General features: G+C 35.0%; 1 protein-coding gene across 4 annotated transcripts in view; it reads left to right on the top strand.

Moving 5' to 3' along the window:
• STXBP5 (syntaxin binding protein 5) overlaps positions 1-15,683 on the top strand; it is a 207,442-nt gene that overhangs the window by 132,710 nt on the left and 59,049 nt on the right. For all 4 annotated transcript variants that reach the window (XR_004442912.1, XM_033235135.1, XM_033235134.1 and 1 more), the window contains exons 16-18: positions 26-204; positions 8,690-8,815; positions 10,881-11,032. Coding sequence is in view for 3 of the 4 variants with exons in the window: in XM_033235135.1 (XP_033091026.1) it covers positions 26-204; positions 8,690-8,815; positions 10,881-11,032 (457 nt within the window). In the remaining variant the exon portion in view is untranslated. The remainder of the gene's footprint in view (positions 1-25; positions 205-8,689; positions 8,816-10,880; positions 11,033-15,683) is intronic.

Below are 15,683 nucleotides of genomic sequence, written 5' to 3'. Positions count from 1 at the left end.
GTAAACTACCTTACTTTTACAACAGATGCTCGAAGTTCGATTATTATATGAGATAAATGATGTGGAAACTCCAGAGGGTGAGCAGCCACCACCTTTGCCAACACCCGTGGGAGGGTCCAACCCTCAGCCCATTCCTCCTCAGTCTCATCCGTCTACCAGTAGCAGTTCATCTGATGGGCTTCGTGATAATGTACCTTGTTTAAAGTAAGTTATAAAAAACTGCAGAGGAGTTTTGGATATTATCTTTTAATTTATATAAATTGTAAGCATTAGTAGAGCTATGGTAACATTTTCTTTTGATGGAGCAAAATGGCATAAGAATGATTCTTCCTATGTTTTGCTATGGTTAGTCCAACTCATTTTTCTATGACATCAAGAGGAATATGATTGCATCCTTAAATTATTAAGGTTTAATCTCCAAACATTCTCGTAAAGCAGCAAGGATCTAACCTCTATTTATCACTCAGTCTTCTAAACCCATCAACGTTTATAGTCTTGATTTATTATATGTAGCTTAGATTTATGTTCCGACTGCTTTCTATGACTGAAAATTCTGTTTTTTTAAGTCTTTAAAGACTCAGTTGTTTTCTAATCATTGTCTTACCTTTTTCTGAATCTTCACTAGCACCACCGTATCTTTATTTAAAACCTTTTATTGTTGCATCCTAAATTTAAATACATCTTGCTTTATACAGGGATAAATTGGATAAAGTTGTATTTTTTCTGTCCAATTTTTGTTACTGAGTGGTTAAAATGTTTAAATGATATAGACGGAGAAATAAAACAACGAGTAAGGAATTAAAATCATTGAAAACTTACATGAAGACTATGTGATTAATAGTTTATTTACAAAGAATTCAATTAGGATAATGACAGAAAGGTGGTTCAGGTAGCACTCAGAGAGATTCAGTAGATTGGTGGAGGACAAACGCCAGAGTGTACTAGGTTCAGTGTAGAGAGGGTGGTAAATAAGAGAAATAATTTGCATTTATTAAAAGGACCAAACTTTGCACTGTTTTACTTTAATCTGCTTGAGTCTCTTCTACTGGTAGATAGCTGAATAATTGCTGGGAAGAATGTCTGTGTAATGAATAATACACTCACACCAAAGATAAAATGAATAGATTTTTTTATATTGCAGTCATTTTAAAACTACAGATTTTTAGAAAATTATTTACATGTTTACGAAAATTTAAGATTATGTATTCTAAGCCAGTGGCTCTCATTTGTGTATGATTTTGCTCCCTAGGGGACATTTGGAGACGTTTTTAGTAGACACAACAGGAGGAAGGGAGATGCTATTGACATTTAGTGGGTAGAGGTGAGGGATGATGTTAAATATTCTACAATGGACAAGGCAGTGCACACAACAAAGAATTACCCAGCTCCAAACGTCAGTAGTGCCAAGGATAAGAACCTCTGATCCCACCAGTATATACCCATTGAGGTTAAGCAGCTACATTTCTCATAAAGGTATCAAGTTTTTCTTTCTCTCCTCCCTCTCTGTCTCATACATGTACTAAAATATACACACTTATAACTGTAGTTCTAGCACATGTTTAACTAGAATTAGACTTTAGAATACAGAATTCTACACTTTTCCCCTTTATTACTTCTTCAGTACTACTTTACACTTAAAATTGTTAATGCCCTTGTTTCTGATTTTAATGTTTTTTTCCAAGCCCTTTGTTAAATTTAATTTTTATAACATACATAGTACAGTTTGTCTTTGGGGCATTTTTTTGCAACATTTCTATACTTCTGAAGCAATGTTTTCAACTACTGAAGTGACATTTTAACAAAATAACAATTACATCTAAATATACGTTATCTTCAGAATTAGAATAATTTATTTAATTTGTACTTCATAATTTCTTATGCCTCCAAGTGTTCTTAGGCTTGTGGCCAGAGATCCAGCACTATAAAACATTAAATTATTTTCCTACCTGAAGAAAAAACACCATCAATGCACTGCTTTCTCATGACAAGATAGGTCAGAGGAAGTACTACTGACAGGAGAAGCAGTACTGTTTGGACCAGAGTGACAAGACTTACCTTGGCTTTATAGATTAAAGTTAAAGGCAGGCCTAATAGGTGAGTCTTTGTCCTCTGTTCTTAGAAAGGCCTTTTTTCCAGTTTTTTTACTGTCTGAAAGAGCAAGGATAATAGTTAAGGCAGCAACCAGCAGCAACTGTGAAAACCAGCAAACCAAAATGCAGAGTTCAGTAGTACCCAAATCCATTTTAAAGGTAGTAGTGACTTAGTTCTGCAATTATGAGTTTTCTTTATTGTTCATGGACCTGAGATTATGGTGTGGCCATCTTTCTTGTTTGGGAGGACTTTTCATACTTGTGCTGGAATGTCATGGCACACTATTAATCTTTTGTAATTATTTAATAGAATGTCACTTCATATAGAAATTCGTGTTAAGCTGATGGTTACTCCCAGCAGCCAGAGAGGCTCATTAGCTAATCCATTAATGATTTATGTGAGGAGAGTCCTTTTTGTTGTTGGCATTAAGTGTTATCTTTTGTGTATGGATACACTTTGCCAATCCTGGGATATACCACAATAACATCTTAACAGTTTCTTCTGAATCCTAAAATAACTAATGACTGTGATTTGATGATTTTTTTTTTCCTTTTGAATATTATTGTGGAACTCTAGGTATTTTTTATAGGCAATTTGTTTTAACTTACTGAATTTTATCAACTTAACATGATTTTGTCACAGTTTTCTAAAGGGAGCTTCTTTGTTGGTGTTTGTGTCTTCTTAACACCACCTCAGAACTTTTGTGACCATCCTTAATTTCTGTCAAGATGTTCCAGACTTGCTTTAAATACTTCTTGCCCTCACAGGATAACAGACCAAAATATGATCTTTAGAAATGTTCGTAACATTATTTTTAATAAGCACTGTATTGTTACAGTAGACCACCCAGTGATGAGAGCTTAAAAAAAAAAGGGGGGGGTTGTTTTTTAAAAACAGTCATTAAAACTCTTATTTTTCATTGAGTTTTTACATTACTATATAATGTAAATAAATAACTTTAAATCTCTTACCCAAATCACTCTTCTCCTATAATTTGATTAGCCTAGAATTATTCCATTTAATATTATTTATCTGTTAACAAAAGTCCAAAATTGCAGTATTGAAATTACCACTAATATTAAAACACTAGATGAATAGTAAAATATAACATGCCAGCTGTCTTTAGACCTTTGAGCATATGACAAGTGATATGTAAGGCAATTACATTGTTTTGAGTTACTTTAATAATTTTTCTTCTATTTTGGTTTTTTGTGCACAAATAAAACTTTATAACAACTAACCTCATGTGTAATAAAACTTTATAAATTCATTTTATCTTGAGACTGTTAATGTTTTAAGGGACAGTTCTTTTTGGAAGTAGCATTTGGTATCAGATAGAGGTAAACTGCCCTGTCAATATGTTTTGTGAAATGGATGGAACTTTGAAGCAGTTCAGACTTTAAAGACACACATAGGAGATTCAGCCAGAGTCCTGTCACCTGTAATTGCTTATTAGAGTCTACGAAGGAGCCCAGTAATTATACTTCTCTTTACCTATCTGGATTCTTTTTTTTTTTTTTTTTTAAGAGACAGGATGTCACTCTGTTGCCCATGCTGGAGTACAGTAGCGTGATCACAGCTCACTTCAGCCACGACCTCCTGGGCTCAATCGGTCCTCCCAACTCAGCCTCCCATGTAGCTGGGACTACAAGCACACACCACCATGCCCAGCTAAGTTTGTATTTCTTTTATAGAGATGGGGTTTCGGCATGTTACCCAGGCTGGTCTCAAACTTGGAGGCAATCTCCCTGCCTCGGCCTCCCAAAATGCTGAGATTATAGATGTTAGCCACTGTGTCTGGCCCCCATCTGTATTCTTAACACATTAAGAAATAAAATAATTTCAGATGGTGACTAAAAATATCACCTTATATTGATAAAGGTAAAAGATGCCAACTAGCACAAGAGCCAGGTAGTTTTCCTGGTACCGACTGACCTGTATAAAAAGATAGCCTTATCTTCCCCATCATGGCAGTATTAAGAACACTGCTTTAGCAGGAGCAGAAAAGAAAATGCACCCCCTGGGCAGACTTGCTCCCAAATGAACACAGATTGAGGGGGAAATGAGAGGGCTTCATTAATTATTTCCATATTTACCAGCTACATAGAGACTCTGTCATTCCTGGGATACAGTAAGAAAGAGGGTAGAAAGAAGCCCAGGAGTTCCGCTGACACTCAAGAAGATACACAAGATGTGGAGAAGCAGTCCTGATAATTTGAGTGTGTGTGTATATGTGTGTGTGTGTGTGCACGTGTGCACATGTGCCTGATTTTTGTTTTTGGTGGCGGTGGGGGGCGGTTTTGCCGGTCACACGAATACAAATTGTTACTAACTTTAATAGATAATGTTATATATAGTTACATCAAGTTATACGTTTAAATTACAACATTACTTAAAATTTTAAATATTGATTTTTAAAATTAGAAATATAAACATCATACTAAAAAATCATAAGGTAATGGCTCTATTGATACAATTATGGTTATTTTGATCCTTTTTCTGGATTTTAGAGAAAGCTCAAGAGCAGGAACACGTGGGAGGATTGTAAACATAGGGATTGCATGATAACTATTTCCTTTTCTTCAGCCGTTATCTTAAAATTAATTCATTGGTGGTAATAATTCTCTAGTATTACATTACTAAAGGACCAATTTTTGGAGACAGAGTCATGAGAGGGAAAACTAGTCTTTTAGTAGAATATTGTATAAGCTAGTGAAAGATATAAAGTACAAGTTTTGGACATTTTTGTCTAAAATCTGTGTGATTTTTTTAAAATCACAAACAAGTTATACCTCATTTTTTTCTTTTAATTGTCTTCAAATAAATGCGGGTATGTATTAATTTCACATTGTTTTAGTCCACAGTCCTATAGGCCAGTTTCTTAAAGTAAGAAGTATGTTAAAATATAATTAATATTGAGGCTTTTTTTCATACAAAATGCCTTTGTACAAAATTGGTTTATTTGAAGAAACATTTTAAAAGCAGCTGTTTAAGACCAAGGAGGGGGATTCATTGAGACCAGGAGTTCAAGACCAGTCTGGATAACATAGTAAGACACCATCTCTACAATAAAGTTTTTAAAAAATTAGCCATCATGGCGCCATCACCTGTAGGCTGAGGTGGGAGGATTGCCTGAGCCCAGGAGTTTAAGGCCACAGTGAGCTATGATCATGCCACTGCACTCCAGCCAAGGGTGACAGAGTGAGATTCTGCGTCTTAAAAAAAAGAAAGGTAAAAAAGAAAAGGCAACTGTTTGACTTGTTTCTTTCAGCAATGAAATTTTATGTTTTTGAAGCGTTTTTATTGTCCCTTTGCAAGGTACTTGCTCAAACAATCATTTTGAAACTGTGAGCCTCTACCATCACTTTAACATTTAAAATACATTTGTACAAATTATGCAGCTTTTTATAAAACTTGTTCCTTAAAAAGCAAACAAATTAACTTGAATATATTAAAAACATTAAAATGATAACATAACCATTTAGAATAAAACATAATACCCTCTTCCCATTTCATATTTTTAAAATGTAACTTACCTGCTTTCATTTCTTGGCTTAGGTTTCTCATCCTTTACCATTTTGCATCATGTTTGGCTGCCTTTTTATTTCTACTTAAGAACATTTTTTGTTTCCTTATACTAACTGAAGTAAGAATTCCATGAGTTCTGTGTGTCCTGGTCACTTAAATCTTCAATGTGACCATGTATGCACTTCTAGAATTATCCCTGGAATGCCTGGTTCTGCTCTTGAGAATTTGTTGTGCACATTTAATATGCCAGAGGGAGGGAGGACACTTCCTTGACCCTTACCTTCTATACCTAATTCATAGAAAGAGAAGATAGACCACTCAGACCCTTCAGTCTACTCCTGTGTCAAGGCTGACTCTGGGAAGAAATGAAATGCCTCCATTGTTATTCTGTCACTTGAGATGGAGAGCTATAGCTGATTAGTGGGTATTTCCCTGAGAATAATTTAGAAATTTTGCCTCAGCCAGTCTACAGTTCTGAATGCATTGCCTTGCAAACCTTGACCAGCCAAAAGTGAACTATAGCTCAATTCGTGTAAGCAGTGCCCTCAGTGATTCACATTTACCCTGAAGTCTGAACAACTTTTGCCGTTTCCTAGCATGTATGTCATCAAAACATCAGGTGCCATGGTCTTCCTCATTAGAAGTACCAACTGAAAGATTCCGAAGGGTTCTTACCTCTGAGTTTGGTGGTAGGAAATTCAACATTGAGTAGTCTTCCTGCTTTCACACACTGTCATTTCAAGGCAGAAGCCTTAAGAATTGCTGAAGTAACCAGGCTTTGCATATGTTTTGCGATAGCAATTACTAGGCAAAGAGTTTGTGCAATCAAAAATGTTTTTAACTTAAAGTCATAGTAGAGTTTTTTACAATAAAAGCAGTCACACAAAAATAAAATTGTTCACATTTTTAAAAAATGTGTCTTTCAAGTACAGTTGAAGTTTTCTGGAAAAAGTATAGCAGGTATTGTTTCAGAAGCTCTCACACTCTTTTAAGTCCCTCTTTAACTCTTCATTTCTAAAATCCTAATGACAGCTGTAGTTCAGCATGGACTTAACTATTCATGAGGTTTGAGAATAGATTTGACTACCTGCGGATTAATTTCACTTGTAGTTCTCCATCATCTCAAACTTAACGCCATAGTCTCCTAAGACTACCTCTTTATCCCTCCCTCCCTCCTTTCTGTCTGATTGTAGATTCTCTGTGTCTTATTTTCTTCCTCTACCCTACCTCTACTCAACCTCCAACTCATTCATTCATTCAGTAAATATTGAGTACCTCCTTTGTGCCAGTGTTGTAAGTATTAATAGCTGCAAGGTTTCTGCCTTCCTGAAATGTAAAGCCTTGTTTATTCTTACTCCATTAATGTGTTTCAATCTGCCTTTTTCTTGTTTCACATCAGAATCACAGGAACTTCCCAATTGGTGTCCCTATTCTACTTCGTCTTACCTATATTCACCAAATTAATCTTTCCCAAATATTTTTTATCAACCTTCATTGGCTTTTAATTCTTTTTTTTTTCTTTTTTTTTTTTTTTGAGACGGAGATCTCGCTCTGTTGTCCAGGCTGGAGTACAGTGGTGCGATCTCAGCCCACTGCAACCTCCGCCTCCCAGGTTCAGGCGATTCTCCTGCCTCAGCCTCCCGAGTAGCTGGGACTACAGGCGCTCGCCACCACACCCGGGTAATTTTTGTATTTTTAGTAGAGACAGGGTTTTGCCCTGTTGGCCAGGCTGGTCTCGAACTCTTGACTTTAAGTGATCTGCCCACCTCAGCCTCCCAAAGTGCTCTGATTATAGGTGTGAGCCACTCACTGCACCTGGCCTGTCTTTTAATTCTTTAATAATGAAAATATATTACCTTTGTCTAATGTGACCATCTACAAAGCACTTTTCATAGGTGTTCACAGTTTCCTCATATTGTGACTAGGTAGTAATAGTCCCGCTTTCTAGGTGAAAAGACAGGTGGTGAATAACAGAATCAGTACTCAAAGTCCAGCTTGCTGAGAGTTCTTTCTACCAACATCAAATCTTTGTGGACAGGACTTGAAGACCCTCTAAAGTCTGGCCCTGGCCTGTCTTGCTGTCTTCTCATTTTTACTACACACTCCTACCACTGTAGCCAAACTTAACACTTATCAATCCTTGAACTTGGGTTTTCTGTCTGCGAATATTCTGCAAGAGCATTTTTTGTAGCATTATTCAGTAATTATTAAAAAAGAGTCTCTGCGATCAAAAATACTGTCACCTCAAAGTCAAGGTAGATTTGTTTTAAAGTGAAAGTAGGCACACACACACAGATAAATTCTCATATTTGTTTTAACTCATTTTTTAACTTGTTTTTGGACAGTTTTCATTTTGTTACATCATGTTTTTAAGTTTTGTGTTTTTGTTTTGTTCTGTTTTGTTTTTTGAGACAAGAGTTTCGCTCTTGTTGCTCAGGCTGTAGCGCAATGGCACGATCTCGGCTCACTGCAACTTCTGCCTCCTGGGTTCAAGTGATTCTCCTGCCTCAGCCTCCAGAGTAGCTGGGACTACAGGCGCACGCCACCATGCCAGGCTAATTTTTGTATTTTTAGTAGAGACAGAGTTTCACCATGTTGGCCAGGATGGTCTTAAACTCCTGACCTCAGGTGATCTGCCCTTCTCGGCTTCCCGAAGTGTTGGGATTACAGGCGTGAGCCAGTGCGCCTAGCCGTTTTTAAAACTGCTTTTCTAACTTACATTTTTTCTAACTTGATTTTTTTTCTCTTCTTAATCCTTGGGCTGCCGCTTCTCTTCATCTTTCTCCCCAGCCCTCCCTGCCTTCTTTCCAAGCCCTCTTCTTCCTTCTCACTTCTTTTCTTTTCCTTCACCCCTGCTGACCTCCCCCACTTTATATGTAGAGTTTGCATATTATTTTTGTTAATTACATACTTAGTCCCTCCAAGCATAGATTAAATGCTTCTAGATAACAGGATTCTGATTTTTATATATTTAAATATCTAGTATCGTTTCATATAAAAAGATGTTTATAATTATATAGGACAATAGTTGAAAATGGGTTAAAAGATAACATGTTTTCTTTTATTTTAGAGTTAAAAACTCACCACTTAAACAGTCTCCAGGTTATCAGACAGAACTGGTTATTCAGTTGGTTTGGGTGGGTGGAGAACCACCACAACAAATAACCAGCCTGGCAGTCAACTCTTCCTATGGACTGTAAGTATAAGTTATTTTTTTTCTAAGTCTCTTCATAGTATTCCATACATCATTTTGTTTGTAAAAATAGAAAGGATGGTCTTTGTTATATCATCACCTAAAATGGCATTCTGTAACTAATTTCAGACCAAATTCACTGTTTATTTGGAACATAATTTCATTCTGAATAACTTACTTCGGGTATGCATGCACTACTTCCTGATGTAAAGTTAAATGCCTCATGGACCAATAAATTATTTGTGATGAAGTTTTAAAGTCAGTATATCCTCTCCTAGATATACCCCCAGAAATAATTTTCTTATTAATAGTTACTGTAATGGAAATCTAACAACATGAACCCAGAAGACTGTGTTATAAAACTGATTTTTGTAACTGTTGAACTGTAGTTGTGTAATTTTTCTTTCTACTTTCAATTAACTTGTATAAATTGTAAAGGCCTGATAATTAATATTCATCTATGCTACAGTATACTTGTTTTATTTATCAATTCATGCCTTCAGCCATATAGTGTTAATTATACATACTTTTATTACAATATGATAGACTTGTAAAGCATTTGTTATTTTCTTGTTTCAGAAGTCAACACTGCAGTGTAAGAAACTGCTTCCTGACTGTTCAGTCCCGGAGCTATTTATCATGTGTAGCTCATTGTCTCCTTGCTTGATGCTAGCCCTAGGGACTCATTCATTTTTTTCTTGCCAGTAGCTCCCACCACCTACTCTGTCTCTTGCAGCTGTACAGTTAGCCCTCTGTATCCACCTGTTCCTTCCATGGATTCAACCAACTGCAGATGAAAAATATTCAGAAAATATAACAAAAAAAAAACAATTAAAAAAATTAAAAAATACAGTATAAAAATTATTTGCATAGCATTTCCATTGTATTAAGTATATGTAAATAATCTCAAGATGATTTAAAGTATATAGGAGACTGTATGTTAGTTACATGCAAACTCTTTGCCATTTTGTATTGAGGACTTGAACATCCGCAGATTTTAGTATCTGTGAGGGTCCTGGAACCAAGCTTCTGAAGAAACCAAGGGACAACTATACATCAAACTAACACTGGCTACAGTCTGAGATAGTCTTCTTTCATATTTTATTTGCTGCCATACAATGTAAGAGCACAGACTTTCCTCTTTTAAATATTTTATTGTCCACAACCATTAAAAAAACACAGGAAATGAGAAAAAGAACCAATAGGAAGTTTCAAAGGAAGGTGCAAATCAATGAATTACAGGCCTCACTAGGCTTACAGTTGTATTTTGTTTGGCCATTTCTGTGTATTTTTAGAATTTTAATTAGTTACCAAGACTATATAAATCCATACTTAGAGCTCCAACTTAAAAATCTGATTATGTGGCCATGTCCATGTTTCTGCATGGCAGCTTCAGCTGGAACTCAGTTGAAGCTTTTCATTAGATGTGCCATACACTCTTAAGCAACCATGTGCTTACATGTCCTCTTTTACTTACTTATATAGCCCTCTATACATGTCGGTTTTCCATTCCTGGCTTAAAATATCTTAAAAGAATAAATTTCCTTTATTCATAGTTGGTTGGTTTATAGTTCCTGACTGATAATTGAGAAGATATTTAGAACACCCCAAAGGGAGGCCTCCAAGATGTATACTTTCTACTTTTTATTCTTGACTTGAATGATTACCAAAACTTACCCCAATGTCTAATCTCCTACTTGCCTAGTACAAGGGAATGTCTCCCACCCATGAAGAGCTCAAAACACCCCCAAGGTAGAAAAATAGATGTTGCATTGCAAGGTGTGAGAGATTTCTATCTCTGATCAGGTTTCAACTCCTATGCCAAATATTTTTATAAATAATACAGTTGATTGATTTAGTGATACTAAATAATTAATGTCTGCAGAAGATCTAAACAGTTCCGTGAGAAGGCACATGTAACCTGTATTTCAGTTCATATAGTTATCTTTTGTTTCGAAGAATTTTCTGAAGGACCCACCATGCTTCTTTCTTCAGCCTTGTAGACTGTAGTACATTTTCTTGGAATTATTTGATTGTGCTAAAATGTTTGTTATTTTCCTATTTGCAGGGTGGTTTTTGGCAACTGCAATGGCATTGCTATGGTTGACTACCTCCAGAAAGCAGTGCTGCTCAACCTGGGCACTATTGAATTATATGGCTCTAATGATCCTTATCGGAGAGAACCCCGATCTCCTCGTAAATCTCGACAACCTTCAGGAGGTAAAAAGAAGAAAATCCTGAGCTTTAGGATTTCTATAAATGCTGACTGACTTCTGTGAATATAAGTATTTCAGTTAGGTAAATAGCTTGCCTGATTTAGTCTGTATATATAAACTTCCAAAAACTAGCAAAAGGCATGAGTCTTATTTTTTATTTTTATTTTCTATAGTTGTGGTTTTTACTTTTTTTTTTTTTTTTTTTGGAGACAGGGTCTCACTGTGTCACCCGGACTGGTGTGCAGTAGTGCCTTCACTGCAGCCTTGACCTCCTGGGCCCAGGTGATCCTCCCACCTCCGCCCTCTGAGTAGCTGGGACCACAGGCACATGCCACCAAGCCCAGCTGATTTTTTGTATTTTTTGTAGAGATGGGATTTTGTCATGTTGCCCAGGCTAATCTCAAACTTCTGGGCTCAAGCGATCACCTGCCTCAGCCTCCCAAAGTGCTGGGATTACAGGTGTGAGACACCACACCCGGCCTGCTTTTCTTTTTAATATTCTAGGATTTTATTGCACATTGAGAAAGAACCACAGGATCAAACTTCTCAGCTGAAATATAACGAAAGGAATATTTGTATCATTATTATATAAAAAAATTACTTTCAGAGATTTTGCTCCTTTTCATTGTTTGGTTTTTGTAAGACCAATGATTTATTATTTAAACTATTTAATTCAAAGGAATCATTCCCATGTGGGGAAAAAAGGAAAATGCAAAGGTAAATTTTAGTTCTTTGAAAATATAGCATTCTCAGATAGCTTTGATTAAATGTAAGCCTACAGTCATTGAAGATTCTCTTTATAGAGTTCTTTTACATTTGCTAGGTAATTAGTCGTAATTTTAAATGTTCTACCATAATACCTCAAGGTACACATGTATACTTAGCTATATATACCAGTACTTCTTGCCCTTTTTTTATTTCATGACACACAAAAAACTGGCATTTGATATATGGCACACAGGGTACACTAATGAGGCTTCCAGTTACAACTGGCCTGGTGATATCCAGTTTCCCCAGGGCCTGCCCAGCTGGACCAGAGATTGAGGGCAGCCCTATTTGGGGCATACTTAACTCATATGCAGAATACCAGTGTGTATTGAAACACCATTCGGGAAGCTCTGGTCTGTACTTCCTAACTCAGTCCGCTCTGAATTAAAAGTCATTCTGCAATTCATTTTTCAGTTGTGTTCAGTACATTATTAACTAATACTGCAAATTTTACAATTCATGGAAAAGAAAAATGAGGGGATATAGACCTTTCTATTACTTTGGCTTGATGATTGAATTTTTCTTTTCAAAGTTTTGTTTTTCCATTTTTGTTTGAATGTGATCATTTTGTCATGTAATATCTTCAGCAGAGATTGTTGTCCCAACCATACCATTCTAGTATTTTTGTTTCCTTTTATTTTTCTTCCGCTTTTCATTGCTTCACTAAGGTGTGCTGATTGTGACTCCTTGCATGTGCGGCCTTTCTAGCTTATATTCTGAATCTATGAAAAAACTTCGTTCTTCTTTTTTAAGTAAGTCATTTATGCTTTGGCTTGTTTGTTCTTTGTAAAATCATTGGGAGTTTTTTTGTTCATTTTTAAAAGAGCTTATTAAAACATTCTATGTCTAAAACACTGTACTCATTACTTAGATTCATCTCATGACATGTATATGAAAACAGCTATTTAAATACTTGTGCCCCAATTCTATCTCTTTATAAAGCCAAGATACTAATATTTAACGCTAGAATGTTAGAAAGTTATCATGATAGAGAAGAAATATTTTTTGAAGATAAAACTTTTAGTTAATTTTACTATCCATAAAATAGGTAAAAATTTCACTATCCATAAAATTAACCTCTTTTCTCCTTTATACCTTATACTAGCTTATATAAAATTGCTAGAAATTAAATGCCTAGATTTATCTAAGGATAGAGACTGATTTTTAGCATTTAATTTTAAAAATACTTTTTAAAATTTCACTGCATCCTACATTATTCTCCAGTAAACCCCATAATACATATTATTTATATTATTGTTTGCTTTATTTTATTATTGAAGAATTAGCTATGTAGGCACAGGAGAACTATTTGAGTTTTTCTTTATTAGTTTAAGATATTCACCCATTGTTATTATGCCTCACTTTGTCAATATTTAGGGTTATATTTTAAATAAAAATTAAAATTATGTTAAAATATGTTTTAAAATAACATCTTAAGAATATTTTTGACACTAATCCCCCCAAATTTATAAATATTTGAAATAAATATACAATGATTGGTATAAAAGTTCTTTGTCGTGAGGTAAAAAATGATATTCTTCCTAACATGTATATTTTATAACATGTTCTTAGGTATAGACCAAATATCAAATTGTTCTTCAGGCTGTTTTAGAAGAACAGTTTGGAGAAATTTTTTGTTTTGCTACAAATAGATGCTGATATATTTTATAAAGAATGTAGTTCATATGAATTTTAAGACAAAACTGTTTCAGCCAGTTTAAATGTGTCATAGCTGTATTACAATGCAGTTGTATTATTTAGTAAAATATAGGCTGTGTTTTCATAATAAAAATTCTAAAACTGTCACAAGGACAAACAGTAATGAAGTATTTCAGCTACTCATATCTGCTAAAAATCTGATTCTACTAAAAATGAACTGTTGGATAATATGTATCTTGTTTTGCTGGTCGTTTTATGATTCAGTAGAATGATAAAACTACTAATTGTGTGTGTATTACATCTACTAATGATTGTGTGTATATTACTAATGATTGTGTGTATATTAGAATTAGTAATTCTACTTAAGTAGAGTTAAGTAACTTTGATTCTGAGTGCTACATTAAGAAGAATCATTTTCCTCTCTGAAAAGTATGAAAGCTATAATAAGAGAAACTAAAGCCTAAGGTCCTTTATGTAAATGAGGTAGACCAAGCGATAATAAAAAGAATATCAAGATAATTGGTGAACTTAAAAGGTATCCCCGGCTGGTGAAGGTCAAACATTTTACATTTCAGTTGATTTGAGGCACAAATTAGTCAGAATTCTAGAATGAGTTGCTATGTGCATATAGAAAATAGAAATGACCGATAGAAGTCAGCAGAAGTTCACTAAAAGTAAGTTGTAGCAAAATCAATTTTACTTTTTTAATCTTGTAACTACATTGATGACTTATGGCAGCCTGTTGACCTAATGTTGCCTGAAGTTAATGAGGTATTTGAAAATTAATTTTAGGATATTTTTGTGAACCAGACAGGTAGAAGTGACCTAAATACCTATTTCAGTTTAATGATGGAAAGATTGATTAAACCAAGAGTCAGCAAACTATTGTCTGTAGGCCAAAACCCAGCCTAGTGCCTGATTTTGTACATACAGGTTTATTGGAGAAATAACGTGTTTAATTGTTATGTGTTGTCTATAGCTGCTTTTGTGCTGCAACATAACAGCTGAATATTTGGTGACAGAGATTTTGGCTGAAAAAGCCTGAACTATTTATTTACTTGGATCTTTACAGAAAACATTTGCCAGCACTCTCAGTTAAACCATGGTACTGGATTAATGTGTGGTCTAATTACCTTGATGTAGTATGCCTCAGTTAATGCATATATTGTGTTGAATAACATAGGATTATGTTTTGTTGAATATTTCAAATAGTAAATGTAACTTCCTATCTGGACTTTTGAAAGATAAGATATGCGTATCAGAATGGTCACTATTTAAGGGGGAGGTAGGTATTACATTTGATGGCAGAGTAACAACTCAAAAAGATAATTTATAGGTAGAAACAGTAAATTTAAACCAAAGAAATGAGATTTATCAGCAATACATGTTGAGTCCTGAGTTTAGGTTATAAAGATTGATTGTTTACATATAGGACAGAAAACACTGGCTTAAGAGTAGTTCGTGTGAAACATGATTGGAGATTTTGTTTAAGCACATCTAAGTTTAAATCACTCTTTTTATAAGTTTGTGATACTAGAAAGGATATTTCTCTGAGGCTCAGTGTCCTCATTTATAAAATGCAGATGGTGACTCCCTCATAAAGTTGGTGTGATTATTAAGTGAGAGGACACATGTGGCATACCTAATCATGTGAGTGAATGTTGTTGGCATTCAGGAGGTTGTTTTGTTACTGTTGACCACAACTTCGTGTGTGCCAGTAATGTGGCAGAACTGCTGAATATACTAATGTGAGAAGTTTAGAACAGTTAAAATTATAGTTCTATGTCTATGTTATGTTATTTTCTCCTCATTTTTAAATCAGGGCATTATAAAAAGCAGATTTTGTCCTAAAGCATGCAGAGCTTTTCTACCAGTGAAAAAAAAAACAAAAAAAACTCTGAGTGGCAATTAAGTGGACCCTTTCTATAAGTAATTAGGTTTTTGTTCCTATGTAAAATGCCTAAAACACTCAGTGCCTCAGTTTCTTCTTCTGTAAAATGAGAATAATACTGTCTACTTCATTTGTTGCTGTTAGGGTTAAATGAATGAAGCACTTAAAACCATATCTGGCACATAGTAAGTACTCAGTAAATGTCACTTAAGACCACTTAACTAATTGGGTTGAGTGAGATATGTTTGAGCAGAGCCTGGGTAGATGTATTGCTAGGAATATTTTTGAAGGGATTCTGGCAGCAATAGAGGGGATAGATTAGGTTGCATGCTATGAA

Source organism: Trachypithecus francoisi, unplaced genomic scaffold (genome assembly GCF_009764315.1).
Source record: "Trachypithecus francoisi isolate TF-2019V2 unplaced genomic scaffold, Tfra_2.0 Lachesis_group15, whole genome shotgun sequence".
NCBI lineage: Eukaryota > Metazoa > Chordata > Mammalia > Primates > Cercopithecidae > Trachypithecus > Trachypithecus francoisi.
This window is presented reverse-complemented; position numbering and strand designations above follow the sequence as displayed.